Genomic DNA, 16,354 nt, shown 5'->3' on the forward strand with positions numbered 1-16,354 from the left:
TGAGTTCTTAACATGATTATGAATATCTGTTTAGGGAGTCATTGGACTCCCAATCGCTTTTGGACCCTTAAAAATGGGATTATGCAGAAGAATGCTCGAGTTTCTGCTTTCTGTCTGATAAGTATTCGAATACTTTTCGTGTAGTATTCGAATACTTATCCCTTGGTAGTCGAATACTCCTTGCAGGAGTATTGAGATACTTTTCTGGGAAGAAAAGTATTCAGATACCTTTGAAGAAGTATTCGAATACTGGAGAGTATTCGAATACAGTGAGTTTTGGTATTCGGATACTGTGGTATTCAGATGCTTGGGGTGTTGGTATTCGAATACCTTGTGGTATTCGAATATTTTAGTGAAAGTAATCGAATACTTTCTGGAGAGCTTGAGTATTCGAATAATAATCATGCAGTATTCGAATACCTCCTGCAGAAACAACATGAAATGGCTTAAAATGAGCTAGAAAGACTTAATCACTTAATGTAATCTTGAGGAAAGATTATTGGTGATTAATTACTGTTTAAACAGATTGTGATTATGCTGTTTTTGAGCTTGTGTGGACTCTTGGCTTGGATAGTTAGCTTGCAAGGTAAGCTTTCGTGTCCTCGGTTTAGCCATTGTTTGTTCCACCATATCTCATAGGGGGATGGTTTATATGCATGATGTGTTTTCGTGTACTGTTTTATTGAAATGCTATTGAGCTGTTAAGTGCAATTGCTTATGATATGTATGTGGTGTTTCGCCTAGACAGGAAGCCATGGGGTGGTCCTATGGTCGGGTACAGAATGAGTGTGTACTGTGTGGGTAATAGACGTATTCCTGCACTTCTCTAATCAGTAGAATAGTTATAACACACATGACATGATTATCTGCTGCATTGCACTGATTTTGGAACTGATATTGAATTACTGCTTTTAGAACTTATATTGCACATGTAAGTGAGCTTGGGGTGGAAGATCTTTGAGGACCCCTTATCTTACTGAGATTTCTGTTTAGAGATCTCACCCCACGTTTGGGGCACATATTTCAGGTTCAGGTAATGCGTGGGTTGAGACCTCTAGCGGTAAGAGGCCGGAGCTTAGCTGATATTGTTGTTTATATGATGATATGTTTGGATGCTGGATTATATCTGCTGATGATATGCTATTAGCTAGTTATTATTATGTTGCTGTTGTTGAGACTATGTTTGGCTTTGTTGCCTTACTTGGTGAGAATGGGGATTGTCCATGCCACTTTGATTGACTATGTCTTAGTTTAGATCTGTGTTGTAATAATGTATCAGGATTATGTCCGGGCTACGTGTTGTAGTCCCGTGATTTTAGATACTCACAGTTATTTATATATTGAGGTATTCCAGTTAGTGTCTTTTGAAATTACATACAGGCGATGTTTTTATGAAAATGGATAAGTAATCAACTTGGCTAAGTTTAATGACGTCATAATTGCAAAGAAAAAGATATTCTGCATTCTTTTAATTAAGCGTGGCTTAATACGATGACATATTAACAAACTGGGTATACACGGGGTGTTACAAGGGAGGTAATACGTTGACGGAAAATGATGATACTTGTCAAGTAACCGGTATTGGTCTGTTAGTTTCAAGATGGGTGATGGGACAGTCAAAGTCTTAAGGGATGTGAGACTTGTCCCCACCCTGAGGAGAAAACTAATATCCTTGGGGATGTTAGACTTGAATGGTAACATCTTTAAGAGTGAGAAAGGGACTCTAAAGGTTGTTAAGAGGTCTAGGGTGGCTATGATGGGTAAGCTACCGAAAGGTTTATATATTTTAGATGGTGCGACCGTGAGATTTGAGTCCTGTGTGGCCTTGAAGTGTAATACCCTGTAGTACTCTGGTTGTTAACATACATGATATTTAGCGTACACAGCATAAGACTTTATTTTATTAAATATAAAATCGTCTTGTAAAAATATGAGTTAACTTCTTTTCAAAATGTTTTCTAAAATCATTTCCAAAATCGTTCACATGAGATATTGCGTAAGCGTAAATCTGAAACATACAACTACTAACTAATCTCATTAGTCATTATTAGTGGCCATTGACTAACCAAATTTGACAACAAGTATCATTCCTGCTAGAGTCTCACAGACAGCATAAAGCTGTTTAACAGATAACTGGGAGATAAGAATCTCACTCCATAATATAATCCTAACAGACACAGTTGATATATATAGATATCTCACAAGTCCCACACAGACTGTGATCCCCTCAATGGGTCAATACATACGTAAAGGCTCCATGCCCCAAACTAAACATCGATTACAACATGTTTATATACTCAACACATGCATCTAAACAAATACATAATTCTCTATAAGCTCATATAATACAAGTCCTGAGCATTATTACACAATTAACATAATCTCAAAATACATAACTATAGCATGATCAAAGCTCAATATGCTATCAAATAAATATCCACTGGCACTCCAGTAGCCACGTGCTTAGTCCTTGCCCATGAAGGGCTCACCATTATGGTAGGTACCTGAAATGATGTCCCCAAGAAAGGGTGAGATAACAACAATCTCAGTAAGCTCAAGGTTTATAAAGAATCCTCTATTCCTTTGAACTCATTTCTTGCATGACAAGTCAGATATAAAGCACATATATAATCATACATCATAAACATGGCATCATATATCATCCTGGTCAGCTATTAAAGGACTCGAACCCCGAATAGCCAACATCCTGGCATGTCCAGCATGCGTACTATGCAATAACCCCCAGAGTCCAGTCATAGGTAGTCTACACACAAATCTGTGTATAGTATGAAATAACTCAAGAGAATGAACCAAGAAGCCTACATACCCAATCACTGGCCAGGATCCTCATAACATATATCATCAGTGCATCATAACATAATGAATTATATAATCTCTATAAGAATGTGGATCAATGCACATATATCACATATCTCATACTTTCATACAATTGCAACTATAATGTCCAACATCATGGTGGAGTCACAAGAGAAGAGGAACATCCTAAACAAAGAGCTTACCTCAAAGAGCTATACTTAAGCCCACTTGCCTAGGAAAGTACGTATGCTCCAACAAATGTCCTCACAAGCAAGAATCTCTAGGCACACCTATAGAAGGAATCATACATATACATTAATGACATATTAATTAGTCAAGTAAATATACAAGACTTAGCCATTTATTGATTCTATTTCCTTTTTACATACTCATATGCCAATAATATGCCAAACTGTCATACATTAATTACTATAAGTTACTAAGGGGTTCCCATAAACCCACTTAGCCTAAATCTCACTTTTACGGTTATCCTATAACTGTACACGCTTCTGTTTTCTAGTCACTGTGAGAAACCCACTTGCTATAACATTCTCATTTTTAGTATGTTAATCTAGACTTAATTACCTTTCAAACAAGGTATCACACGTCTCATTTGGAGTTCTCTAGCTCCGGTTATCACCGTTTGAAGTTGAACAATCAAAACTGTCTGCCAACCCCAAACAGAGCTCCAAACATCCCTCACCATTTCTTTGATTATAAAAAATATCATAAAATAACTGCTTTCAAATTTTTATACAGATAACTAGATACCTTGAGCTTTAATTTGATATATCATGAGCATAATTTGAGTAAGAACTGAGGGAGAAACAATTCGTGAAAGATGCAGACCCGTACAGCCCCTGCACATGACCTCCCTGGGCAGTCTCTACTCAATCGAACCTACAAAATTCTACACCTCTTCAAATGGTACCAAATTTTTACACAACATAGCTGATATCTCAAGCTCCAAAATGATGTATGGTATGTCCCTATTAGACCTTTGTGGAGGGAGATATGCTCTCCCAAAGTTAGCCTAAAACTATTCGTTTAACCAAAGTGTGTTTAATTAGCGAATCCTAATTAGGTTTAGTTGGAAACCCTAAGTGAACATAAATTTAGGGTTTTTCATTTATTTATATTCCTTATGTAATTCCATATCCTCACTTATGCATTAGTTCATTTACTTCACTAATTACATGATTAGTGGTCCTAAACCCTAATTAGGTCAAATTTTAGGGTTCAAGAGTTAATTAATCAATTATACTAAATCCACTCACTCAATCCCTTCATTAGTGTTCTAATTAAGTCTTAGAACATATTTTAAAATTTCAAAATCTAGGTTACACCATATGGCTGAATTGCATAGTGCACAAAGTTAGGGTTTTTAGTTGTCTTTTTAATTTCTTTCTTTGTTTAATCAAGTACCTCAAGCCATTAATCCACAAAGGTGTCATCTATATTAATTTTAACCATCAAACCCTAATTTAAATGAATAGGGAAGAATCATCGAGGTTAATTTTAGGGTTCTTAGTTCATCCATTTCAAGAAACAACTCACACACAAGCCAAAGATGATACATTTTCTTACAAATCTTCATCTTTCTTGAGTTTAAGACTTCCACCAACACATTTAAACACCAAGACTCCATTTTTAAGAAAATAAACATCATTAACACCATAAAATCATGTTGGCCGAAATCAAAGTGAAGGAAATGAGGGTTTTTGGTCATCTTTTCCATGGATTCAAACTTTACTTCTCTGAGATAACTACTTTAACTCAAGTTCAAGATTTTACCCTCCAAGAACGCTTCTTTTTCTCCAAGAACACACCTTCATGAAATATTAAAAGGATTTAGAACTAAGAACATAAGTTTAAAAGAGTAAATGTAGGTTTTTCAAGAAGAAAATGCAATGAACTGACACTAGGAACTCAAAGAATGACCAAAGGAAATGTGTTCTTCATCAAAGAGGTTCAACCACCATTTTTTTTGCCATAAAAGGAAGGAAATGGAGTTGTTGTATGGAGGAAGTTCAACCACGAAATTTTGGTTCCAAGGTTCAAAAATACTAGCTTTCACAAGTTCAAGAGCTAAGGAACAAGATCGGAGGATTTTGATGAAGTTTAAGTGGTGAAATCTTAGAGAGAATGTGGAGAAAATTTGAAAATCTCCAAGGTAGAGAGACAAGTGTTTGGGCTACTGATGAGGGTGAGGAAGAGAACGTTCTTTATGTTTTTAAGGTTTTGCCATGTCGCCTAAGTGACTTTCTGTCATTTAGTGACACCTAGTATAATTTTTCTTTGAACTGTTATCAGATTTTTATCCGAAAACCACCAAGCTCCCACTTTAAGTAATTAATATTAAGTTTGTTTAATTAAAATGTTTCTAACTCAAAATCTAATTAGTAACTGACAGATACACTTACTGCTGTTTAACTACACTGTAGTCCTTACGGGTATCCTTAACTGTACCCGGACTTCATAACTTTCTTAACTTTACATCATTGGTCTAATTATTAATTTTTTGGCATATTTGGACTTATATTCCTTTTTCTCGTCTTTTTCTCATTTCAAAACTATACTTGTTGCTGTCACAGTAGTAACAGTGACTTTATCAAAATATCCCAATATGGTATCAGAATTCACATAATCAAATTCTCTTATCATTTACGATAATTATATCCTTAGAATAGTCCTCCATCTAAGATTCACTGATTAGGGTTGTCGGATACCTGTTACTGCCTCAGCAGTACAAACTATTAGGTCAAAACTCACTTTCTCGGAATACTCACAATATGGGTGTCAATCTTTACAGAATTGAATTCTAAACTCATCTATGATACTGGTATCATTATAGTAACTCTCTAACTCAGATTCACCTAGTTAGGGTTATTTTACTGTCTATTGCTGCATTAGCAATCAAAATTAACAGGCAGAAATCCACCTGTTTAGAATACTAACAATATGGATATCAAAATTCATATAATTTCTTCCTCATCTCTTTAATGACCCTTAGGTCCTCATAATAACTCTCTAATTTTGAATTATCCAAATTAGGGTTATTATATTCACCACACCTTTTCAAAAGATTTTGTCCTCAAAATCAGATCATACCTGATATCAAACTCAGGATATAGCTGGAGAATGTCATCCTCCCGCTCCCATGTGGCATCCTCTGATGTTAATCCTTCGCATTGGATCTTAACCATGGGAATAACTCTATTCCTCAACTGCTTCTCATCACGAGCTAGAACCTTAGTAGGTCTAACCATAAACTTCAGATCCTTCTTGATCTCTATATCATCATGCTGAAAAATGTGGGAGTCATCATATATGTGTCTGCGGAGCTGACTCACATGGAAAACATCATGTAAATTTGCCAAGTTCGGAGGTAGGGAAAGCTGATAAGCCACCGGTCCGACCCTCTTTACTATCTGACAGGGTCCAATAAATCGTGGACTCAACTTCCTAACTCCTAAGGCACGCCCAAAACCTGTGGTTGGTGATAATTTGATAAACACATGATCCCCTTCTGAATATTCCATGGGTCGATGCTTCCCATCATAATAGCTTTTTTGACGGCTTTGAGCTTTCTTCAGCCGATCTCTGATCATCTCTATCTGCTTTGTAGTCTTTTGAACCAATTCTGATCCCAATAACTGCTTTTTCCCAACCTCAGCCCAACATGTAGGTGTCCTACACCTATGGCCATACAAGGCCTCATTGGAGCCATGCCCAAACTAGCATGATAACTGTTATTGTAGGAGAATTCAACCAATGGCAGGTACTTGTCCCAAGCATTTCCCTGCTCTAGTGCACATGATCTCAACATGTCCTCCAATGTCTAAATGGTTCTCTCCGTCTGACCATCCGTCTGCGGGTGATATGTTGTACTCAATCTCAATTGAGTACCAAAATCCTCATGTAGTGCTCCCCAAAAATGGGAAGTAAACTTCGGGTCCCGATCACTAATAATACTCTCAGGAACGCCATGAAGCTTCATAATCTCTCTAACATATAATCTAGGTAGCTGCTCAGTGAAGAAAGTCGTCTTGACTGGAAGAAAGTGGGCAGACTTAGTCAATCTATCTACCACAACCAAAATAGAATCAAATCCAGCCTGACTCTTGATAATCCAACTACAAAGTCCATGGATATAATAGTCCATTTCCACTCAGGAATCTCTAATGGCTGTAATAAACCTGAAGGCCTCTGATGCTCAAACTTCTCTTTCTGACAAATCCAGCACTTGCTCACAAATTGAGCTATATCTCTCTTCATACCATACCACCAAAAATTTTGTTTCAAATCTTGGTACATCTTAGTGGCACCTGGATGAATGGTGTACTTACCCATACGGGCCTCAGTCAATAATTCTTTCACCATCTACCCTTTCAGAACAATAAGCTTGTCCTTGGAATACTTCACATTAGAATTATCCGTGAAGACAAAATCTTGTTCTTTCATCATCTAAATTTCTTTATCAAGTAATTGTGCCGCATTAATTCTTTCCGCAAGAGAATTCATGACTTCCACCATAGTCATGGCATGTGGGTTGTCTGGTGGAATCACAATAATATACATATCTCTGAATTCCTCAATCAACTTATATTCAGCAATCATTGAATTGGCCACACTCACAGTCTTTCTGCTTAAGGCATAAGGGTGAAAGGAAAGAGCTTGCGAAGCCCAATCCTTTCAAGCCCAAAGAAAAGTCAATAAAAAGACAGGTAAGGCAAAAGGTAAGGGCAAGGAAAAAAATGACACTGAGTGCTTCCATTGTGACAAGAAAGGCCATTGGAAGGGGAACTGTCCTGGCTACATCAAGAGAATGATGGAAAAGAAGCATGGTGATGCTTCTACCTCAGGTACTTACATCATTAAGGTTAATTTTTCTTGTGCTAACCTGGCTTCGTGGGTATTAGATACCGGTTGTGTTTCTCACATCTACAATATGTTGTAGGTGCTTAGGAATCCGAGGAAGCTTGACAAGAACGAGGTCGATCTTCGAGTTGGGAATGGAGCAAGAGTTACTTCATTGGCTATTGGAGATGTTGACCTTGTTTTGCCTACGGGCCTTATGTTGCTTTGAAGAATTGTCTTTATATTCCTAACATTTCTAGAAACATTATTTCTATTTCTTGTTTAGAACAAGAAGGTTTTGTATTTACTATTAAGAGTGATGAATTTTCTATCATTATGAATGATATTGTTTTTGCTATTGCTTCTTTGGTAATTGGTTATATGTTCTAGAAATGGAAAATAAAGTCCTCAATGTGAATGTGAAACGACCTAGGATAGATAATCAATCTTATCTTTGGCATTATAGACTAGGACACATAAACGAAACAAGATTGTCTAGGCTACATGCAAATGGATACCTAGATTCCATGGATTTAGAATCCTATGGACCTTGTGAGTCTTGTCTAGCAGGGAAAATGACTCAGACCAAGCCCAAAAGGCTTGAAAGTCATAGGGCTAATGAGTTGTTAGGACTCATTCACTCTTATGTACGTGGTCCAATGTCTGTCAATGCTAGAGGTAGATATTCCTACTTTATTACCTTTACTGATGATAAGTCAAGATTTGGTATGTATGCTTGATGAGACATAAATCTAAGGCCTTTGAAAAGTTCAAGGAGTATAGGAGTGAAGTAGAGAAACAACGATGCAAGATGATTAAGACCTTACGATCAAATCGTGGTGGCGAATATCTGAGCAACGAGTTTCAAGATTATCTAAATGAGAATGAGATTCTCTCACAGCTTACTGCGCCTTACACGCCACACCAGAATGGTGTATCCGAATGGAAGAACCGAACCTTATTGGATATGGTTAGGTCCATGATGAGTGAGACAGAACTCCCAAAATCATTTTGGGTGTGCCTTAAGCACTATAACATACCTTCTGAATGTGGTACCTTCTAAATCTGTTCAGACCATTCCATATGAGATATGGACTGGTAGAAGGCCAAACTTAAGCTACCTCAAGGTTTGGGGATCTTTGACATATGTCAAAGCATTGACTTCAAATAAGCTTAGTGCTAAGTGTACTAAATGTCTATTTGTGGGGTTGATAACACATATTTTGTTACACTTATTTGTTACTCTTGATTAGTATTTTTAGGATTTATTTGAATAAAATAATGATTGTTAGAGTTAATTTAGGTTTTTAGTTTTTAATTGGGTTTAATTTATTTTCGTCAGAATTTTTCAGCTTTACGTTACTTCTGTATTTTGGCCATATCTCGGTCCATAGTTGTCGGATTGACTCCGTTCTTGTTGGGTTTTTCAGATAACACAGAGAGCTACAATTCTTAGCAGAGCTCTAAGCCCAATTCGGACTAGAAGCTGGTCGATTTCGGACACCAAGTTGGACGCGTTTTGCTGAAGTTTTGTTTGACTATTGGGCTTGTAATTTAAATTAAAACCCAATTACTTAAGTGGCCCAAAGCCAAGTTTTATTGTTTCATTTTATTTTATTCGGTTTTTTATTTTATGTTTGGGCTGAAGCGATGAAACCCTAGCCGTCCTGCGTGACGGCTATTTAAAGGGGACTCTAGGAAACCCTTGGTAGTCAGTTTTTACAACAGAGAAGTTCTCTCTGAGTTTTTATTCAATTGCGTTCTTCATCTTTTTTGTTCTTCTTCTTCTTTTCATTTCAATTATGTTTACCTTAGCCATGCGAGGCTAAGAACCTTTTAATCAACCTAAGGGTAATGGATTCCATGGATTGGTCTTGAGGATCTGCGTTTATTTCAAATCAGTTTTGTTTCCCTTCCCAACTCAGATTGATATCGTGCGATCGTGGATATTCAATCTGAGGTTCGCGATTGCGATTATGGAAAGGGATTAATCATCAGATTTGATGATTAGGTTGATTGACCCTATGACCTTAAATCAAGCGGGCTGATACTCTGCGATTGTATGAGTAGAAGCATCGTCTTTGATCAAATGCTAAGCGATCGCTTAGAGAGGGTTGTCAATTGGAAATAAGGATTCTGATCCGATTGACAAATCAATCACGATTTTGATATCTTCTTATCCGAGGAAAGACGTCCATGGAACCCAAACCTTAGGTTGGTTATTTTTAATTACGAATTTTTATTCCAAATTTATATTCTGCCTTTTTAATTATTGAATCAAAATCCAAAACCCCCCTTTTAATTTTCTGTTCTCATAAGCGATTTTAACCAAAACAATTTCCTTGAGAGACGACTTAGGGTTTCCACTTTACTGCAAATTTTCTGAACCCTAAAGAATTAATTTTTAATTTGCGCGAGTTCGACAACTCGTGTCAAATTTGGCGCCGTTGCCGGGGAAATTGCATCGGTCTAAATCGTTTTCTGATTCTTGATCATCTTCTTTTTCATCTTCATCTTCTTTTTCTTTAATTTTCGTTTCTGAAAAAAAAAAAAAAAAAAAAAAAAAAAAAAAATTTAAATTTTTTTTTTTTTGTGTCTTATCGTACGTTTCGTGATTTTACTGCTGTATGCTTTGCCTATGATGCATGACTAGGAGTAATACCAGTGTTGATGATTTATATGCATATGACCCTGAGATAGATAGATCATTGCATGCTGCTAGTAGAGCTCGTAGGTTGACTTACAGTAGAGTTGTTCCTGAGCATACCTTAGAGTCTGTTGAGTCTATCGAGTCTGTTTGTTCGAGTCCTTTACATAGTGTTTATTCGTTTGGTCATTTATTTGATTCTGAAATCATGGGTGATAGAACACTTAAGCAATTGGCTGCTCCTAATGTTGATAATGAGCAGCCCTTGTGTATTCGTTATACTAATCCTGTTGTACCTTTTGAGCTTAAGTCTGGACTAATACACTTGCTGCCCAAGTTTCATGGTCTTGCAGGTGAGGATCCCCACAAACATCTGAAGGAATTTCATATAGTCTGCAGCACTATGAAGCCAACAGGGGTGGATGAGGAACAAATCAAGCTGCGTGCTTTCCCTTTCTCTTTGGACAGTGGAGCTAAGGACTGGTTGTACTACCTGCCACCTTCCTCCATTGTAAGCTGGAATGACATGGCCAGATTGTTTCTGGAGAAATTCTTCCCTTCATCCAGGGCCACTTCAATCAGAAAGGAGATCAGTGGCATAAGGCAAGCTAATGGGGAGAACATGCATGAGTATTGGGAGCGATTTAAAAGGCTTTGTTCAAGCTGCCCACACCATCAAATTCCAGACAATCTCCTGCTTGTTTACTTCTATGAAGGGCTGCTGCCTATGGATAGGAACCTTCTGGATGCAGCTAGTGGAGGAGTCCTGAGCAATAAAACACCTAATGAAGCCAAGGAGCTGATTGCTGAAATAGCTGCTAATGCTCAACAATTTGGCACTAGAGCCAACAGCAGTGCAGTCTTCCAAGTGCAAACTCCTCCAATGCAAAATCCAACAGTAGCAGCAACAGGAGCATCAAGCACAGATAACCAGAGAATGGAGAACAGACTTGATGAGCTGACATCAATGGTGAGGCAGTTGGCAGTGACACAGACTGTGCAACCTTCTGCTCAACAGATAAGCAACTTGTGTGGCATCTGCTGTGATCCTTCTCACCCCACGGATGCCTGTCCTTCCTTTCATCAAGACAACGATTTCCAAGATGATCAGTCTGTTGCTGCAATTTTTCCTGGAAAGCCACAGTACCAACAGCAGCAGCAACAACAGTACCAGCAGCAGCAAAATAATCCATTCTCCAACACTTACAATCCTGGCTGGAAGAATCATCCCAACCTCAGATGGAACCAGAATCAGCAAAATGTTCCATATCAAAGTCAACAAAATTTTCCATACCAGCAGAAGCAGCAGTTCATTCCACAGCAGAGACAAAACTTCCAGCAACCTGCTCCCCAACAGTTGCAACAACAACCACCAGTGCAGCAGCAAAACAGTGGCAGTGGTCCTTCTTTGGAGGACTTAATGAAACAGATGGCCACTAGCAATCTGCAGTTCCAGCAGAGGACTGAGTCTTCTATTCAGAATCTGCAAACACAGATTGGCCAGCTTGCAACGTCAGTAAATCAAAATCAACAAGCAAGTGGCAGCTCCCTTCCATCCCAAACAGTTCCAAATCCAAAAGGAAGCGGAAATGTGAGTGCTATTACTTTGCGGTCTGGAAAGCAAATGGAGGAGCCAACCCACACTGCTGCTGAGACATCCAATGGAGGTGACACTAGCTCCAAGAAGCAGAGCACTGATACATCTGATGTCCATATCCCTTTGCCATTTCCTCAGAGAGCCACTCAGTCAAAGAAGCAGTCAGCAAAGGTTCAAGATAAAGAGATACTTGACACCTTCCGGAAAGTTGAGGTGAACATCCCTCTTTTGGATGCAATACAGCAGATTCCGCGATATGCCAAGTTTCTAAAGGAGCTGTGCACCAACAAGAGGAGACTGAAGGGAGATGAGCAGGTTAACCTGAGTCAGAATGTATCGGCACTCATCCAGCCCATGCCTAAAAAGTGTCAAGATCCAGGGACATTTACTATCCCTTGCGTGATTGGCAATTCTGTTTTTCATGATTGCATGCTAGACTTAGGAGCTTCCATCAATGTTATGCCTGCATCTGTGTTTAAGTCTCTTGGTCTTGGTCCTTTGCGTGCCACTGGTATTGTGGTTACGTTAGCTAATAGGAGTAGTATTCACCCATCTGGTTTGATTGAGGATGTATTAGTCAGAGTTAATAATCTGATTTTTCCTGCTGATTTCTACATTTTAGAAATGGAGAGTGAGACTGCTACTAATAGATCCCCAATCATACTTGGTAGGCCTTTCATGAGGACAGCTAGGACCAAGATAGATGTTCATTCTGGTACTCTTTCCATGGAATTTGGTGATAGCATTGTGCATTTTAATATATTTGATGCCATGAAACATCCTAGGGAAGAGCATTCTGTCTTCTGCATAGATGTGATAGATGACGTTGTTGAGGATATTTCTGCTACATTCCTTGCTGAGTTTTCTACTGATTTTGATTCTGATTTCTGTGGTTGTGGTGATAGTCGAGAGTGCATTGTATGTGATGAAATAGCATCTCATCTTTCTGGTTTCAATGATGCACTAATTGATGATTCTGATTATGAGTGTGAATCTGCATTTTCTGAATTGCCTGCTGATATTATTGATGATCCTAATCCTGTTTCTGAGAATTTGTTTACAGGCATTGCTGCTGACTTGTTTTCTGCAGAATTTGCACCACCAACTACACCTCTTCCATCCATTGAGCAGCCTCCGAAATTGGAGTTGAAGGTTCTGCCCGACCACTTGAAATATGCATTTCTTGAAGAGAATGAGCAGCTACCAGTCATTGTGGCAAAGAACCTTCTACCTGAGCAGGAGGATAAACTGTTAACCTTGCTGAAGGAAAATAAGAGGGCAATTGGGTGGACAATGGCTGACATTATTGGTATTAGTCCTTCGACATGCATGCACCGTATTCTACTTGAAGAAGGAGCTAAACCAGTGAGACAACCCCAAAGGCGTTTGAACCCACTGATTCTAGATGTGGTGAAGAAGGAAGTAACAAAACTCTTGCAAGCTGGCATGATTTACCCCATCTCTGATAGCCAATGGGTGAGTCCTGTTCAGGTGGTCCCTAAAAAGTCGGGAGTCACTGTGATTGCCAACCAAAATAATGAGCTGATCACAACAAGAGCTCAAAACAGTTGGAGAGTATGTATAGACTACCGTAGGCTCAACCAGGCAACCCGCAAAGATCACTACCCTCTTCCATTTATTGATCAGATGTTGGAGCGGTTGGCTGGTAAATCGCACTACTGTTTTTTGGATGGATACTCAGGCTACTTCCAGATCCACATTGCACCTGAGGATCAGGAGAAGACGACCTTCACATGCCCCTTTGGCACATATGCATACAGGCGGATGCCCTTTGGACTTTGCAACGCACCAGGTACTTTTCAGCGTTGTATGGTAAGCATCTTTTCTGAGTTGTTAGAGGATTGCATGGAGGTTTTTATGGATGATTTTAGTGTCTATGGTTCTTCTTATGATGCATGTTTGGATAATTTGGGTAGAGTTCTGAACAAATGCATTCAAACCAATCTTGTGTTGAATTTTGAAAAATGTCATTTCATGGTTGAGTCAGGGATAGTTTTAGGGCATGTTGTCTCTAAAAAGGGTATTGAAGTGGATCCTGCTAAAATTGATGTTATTACTGCTTTGCCTTACCCCGCTTCTGTGCGGGAAGTTCGTTCTTTTCTTGGCCATGCAGGTTTTTACAGGCGCTTCATTCAGGATTTCAGCAAAATCGCTCTTCCATTGTCCAATCTCCTCCAGAAAGACATTGACTTTGAGTTTGGTGAAGCATGCAAGGCAGCTTTTGATCATCTGAAGCGCTGCCTAACCATAGCTCCTGTGATCCGGGCACCAGATTGGTCTATCCCATTTGAGTTGATGTGCGATGCATCCAATTATGCTGTTGGAGCTGTTCTTGCTCAGCGGGTCAACAAGGCCCCACATGTCATTGCATATGCATCCAGGACGTTGGATTCTGCTCAATCCAACTATACCACCACTGAAAAAGAACTCTTGGCTATAGTATTTGCTCTTGATAAGTTTCGGTCATATCTTTTAGATACCAAGGTTGTTGTTTTCTCTGACCATGCAGCTTTGAAATTTCTTTTAAAGAAAGCAGATGCTAAGCCTAGACTCATCCGATGGATGTTGCTGCTTCAAGAGTTTGACATTGAGATCAAGGATAGAAGTGGAGCGGAAAACCAAGTTGCTGATCATCTGAGCCGCATCACCTCTCTTCCATCTGACCCTGTACCTATTGGGGATGATTTCCCTGATGAGCAACTTTTACAGCTGCAAGGTAAGTTCCCTTGGTTTGCCGATTTAGTTAATTACTTGGTTGCTGGAGCGTTACCTGTTGACTTCACTAAGGCTCAGATTTTGAAATTGAAAAGTGAGTCTAAATACTATGTGTGGGACGATCCTTACTTGTGGAGATTTTGTAGTGACCAAGTGGTTAGGAGATGTGTGCCTGACAGTGAGACTCTATCTGTTTTAAATTTTTGTCATGCATCTGCCTGTGGTGGTCATTTTGGACCACAAAGAACTGCTAGGAAGGTTCTAGATTCTGGTTTATTCTGGCCTTCTCTATTTCATGATGCTTATGAGTTTTGTAAGTCTTGTGCTAATTGTCAGAGAGCAGGTAGCATTTCCCGTAGACATGAGATGCCCCAAAACCCTATACTTTTCTGTGAGGTTTTTGATGTTTGGGGTATTGATTTTATGGGTCCCTTTCCTGTTTCCTTTGGTTTTGCTTACATACTCTTAGCTGTGGATTATGTCTCTAAATGGGTTGAGGCGAAAGCCACCCGAACTGATGATTCTGCTGTTGTTGTAGATTTTGTCCGTTCTCATATTTTCTGCAGGTTTGGTATTCCTCGAGCTATTATCAGTGACCAGGGCTCACATTTCTGCAACAGGAGCATGGAGGCCTTACTTAAGAAATATGGAGTCCTCCACAAAGTATCTACAGCATACCATCCACAGACAAATGGCCAAGCTGAAATTTCAAACAGAGAGGTTAAGCAAATCCTTCAAAAGACTGTCAATGCTAATAGAAAGGATTGGAGCAAGAAGTTGGAAGATGCTTTGTGGGCATACAGGACGGCCTATAAGACTCCGATTGGAATGTCCCCTTACCGGCTTGTTTATGGTAAGGCATGTCACCTGCCAGTGGAGCTGGAGCATCGGGCATATTGGGCTGTGAAACAGTGTAACATGGACCTAATCCAGTCAGGTGGAGAAAGGAAACTACAGCTGCAAGAGTTAGAGGAGCTTCGTCTGGATGCCTATGAGAGCTCACGCCTATACAAGGAAAAGACAAAGGCATTCCATGATAAGCAGATCCTGAGGAAAGAATTTGCAGTGGGCCAGAGTGTGCTGTTATTCAATTCCCGTCTTAAGTTTATGCCTGGTAAACTCAGATCAAGATGGGATGGCCCCTTTATTATTACTGCTATTTTTCCTTATGGAGCAGTTGAATTAAGTGATAAGCAGACTGGGAACACATTTACTGTGAATGGGCATCGTCTGAAGCCCTTCTATGAAGGAACACCACAGCAGCCTGAGGATACAGAGATGGAAGCAGAGATCAGGCTGCTTGAAGCTGTTTATTCTCCTTAGGGAGCTCAGGGGAGTTTTCTTCCCTCTTTTCTTTTCTTTCTGTTATTTGCATTTTCTTTTCTTTCTGTTATTTGCATCTTCTTCTTTCTTTTCGTTTTTGATTTTTCATAGGAGATTTTCCTTTTCTTTCTGGTAATTATTGAGTGGTACATGGAGTAGACTTCGATCACAGTGTTTGATAGCACAATCTGTTAGGCTTTGATCTCGATTCTTGGATTACAACTACCTGTTGATTGATTCTGTGCTGTTGATTGCATGACTTGGTTTACCCTTGTTATCCCTTGGTGAGCCCCTTTGAGCCTTTATATCTTTTATTTCTTAAGCCGCATTACAAGCCTAAGTGAAAAACCAATTAATTCCACACCCTGGAGTTT

At 39.1% G+C, this 16,354-nt stretch overlaps 1 protein-coding gene across 1 annotated transcript; it reads left to right on the forward strand.

Moving 5' to 3' along the window:
- The first annotated feature begins 8,252 nt into the window (after positions 1-8,252).
- Positions 8,253-15,980, forward strand: LOC133316984 (uncharacterized). The gene is made up of 5 exons (XM_061518777.1): positions 8,253-8,403; positions 10,378-11,444; positions 11,946-12,251; positions 13,269-14,849; positions 15,345-15,980. The coding sequence occupies exons 1-5, from the start codon at positions 8,253-8,255 to the stop codon at positions 15,978-15,980; spliced, it is 3,741 nt and encodes a 1,246-aa protein (XP_061374761.1).
- Positions 15,981-16,354: the final 374 nt, after the last annotated feature.

The sequence above is a fragment of the Gastrolobium bilobum genome, unplaced genomic scaffold (genome assembly GCF_033153095.1).
Source record: "Gastrolobium bilobum isolate Gb01-03AN ecotype WA unplaced genomic scaffold, APGP_CSIRO_Gbil_v1 utg73313, whole genome shotgun sequence".
NCBI lineage: Eukaryota > Viridiplantae > Streptophyta > Magnoliopsida > Fabales > Fabaceae > Gastrolobium > Gastrolobium bilobum.

Coding starts and splice junctions, on each gene's coding strand:
- LOC133316984 (XM_061518777.1), top strand. CDS start 8,253: ATGACTCAGACCAAGCCCAAAAGGCTTGAAAGTCATAGGGCTAATGAG. Junction 8,404..10,377: donor TGATGATAAGTCAAGATTTG/GTATGTATGCTT, acceptor ACCCTGAGATAG/ATAGATCATTGCATGCTGCT. Junction 14,850..15,344: donor CTGACAGTGAGACTCTATCT/GTTTTAAATTTT, acceptor TACCATCCACAG/ACAAATGGCCAAGCTGAAAT.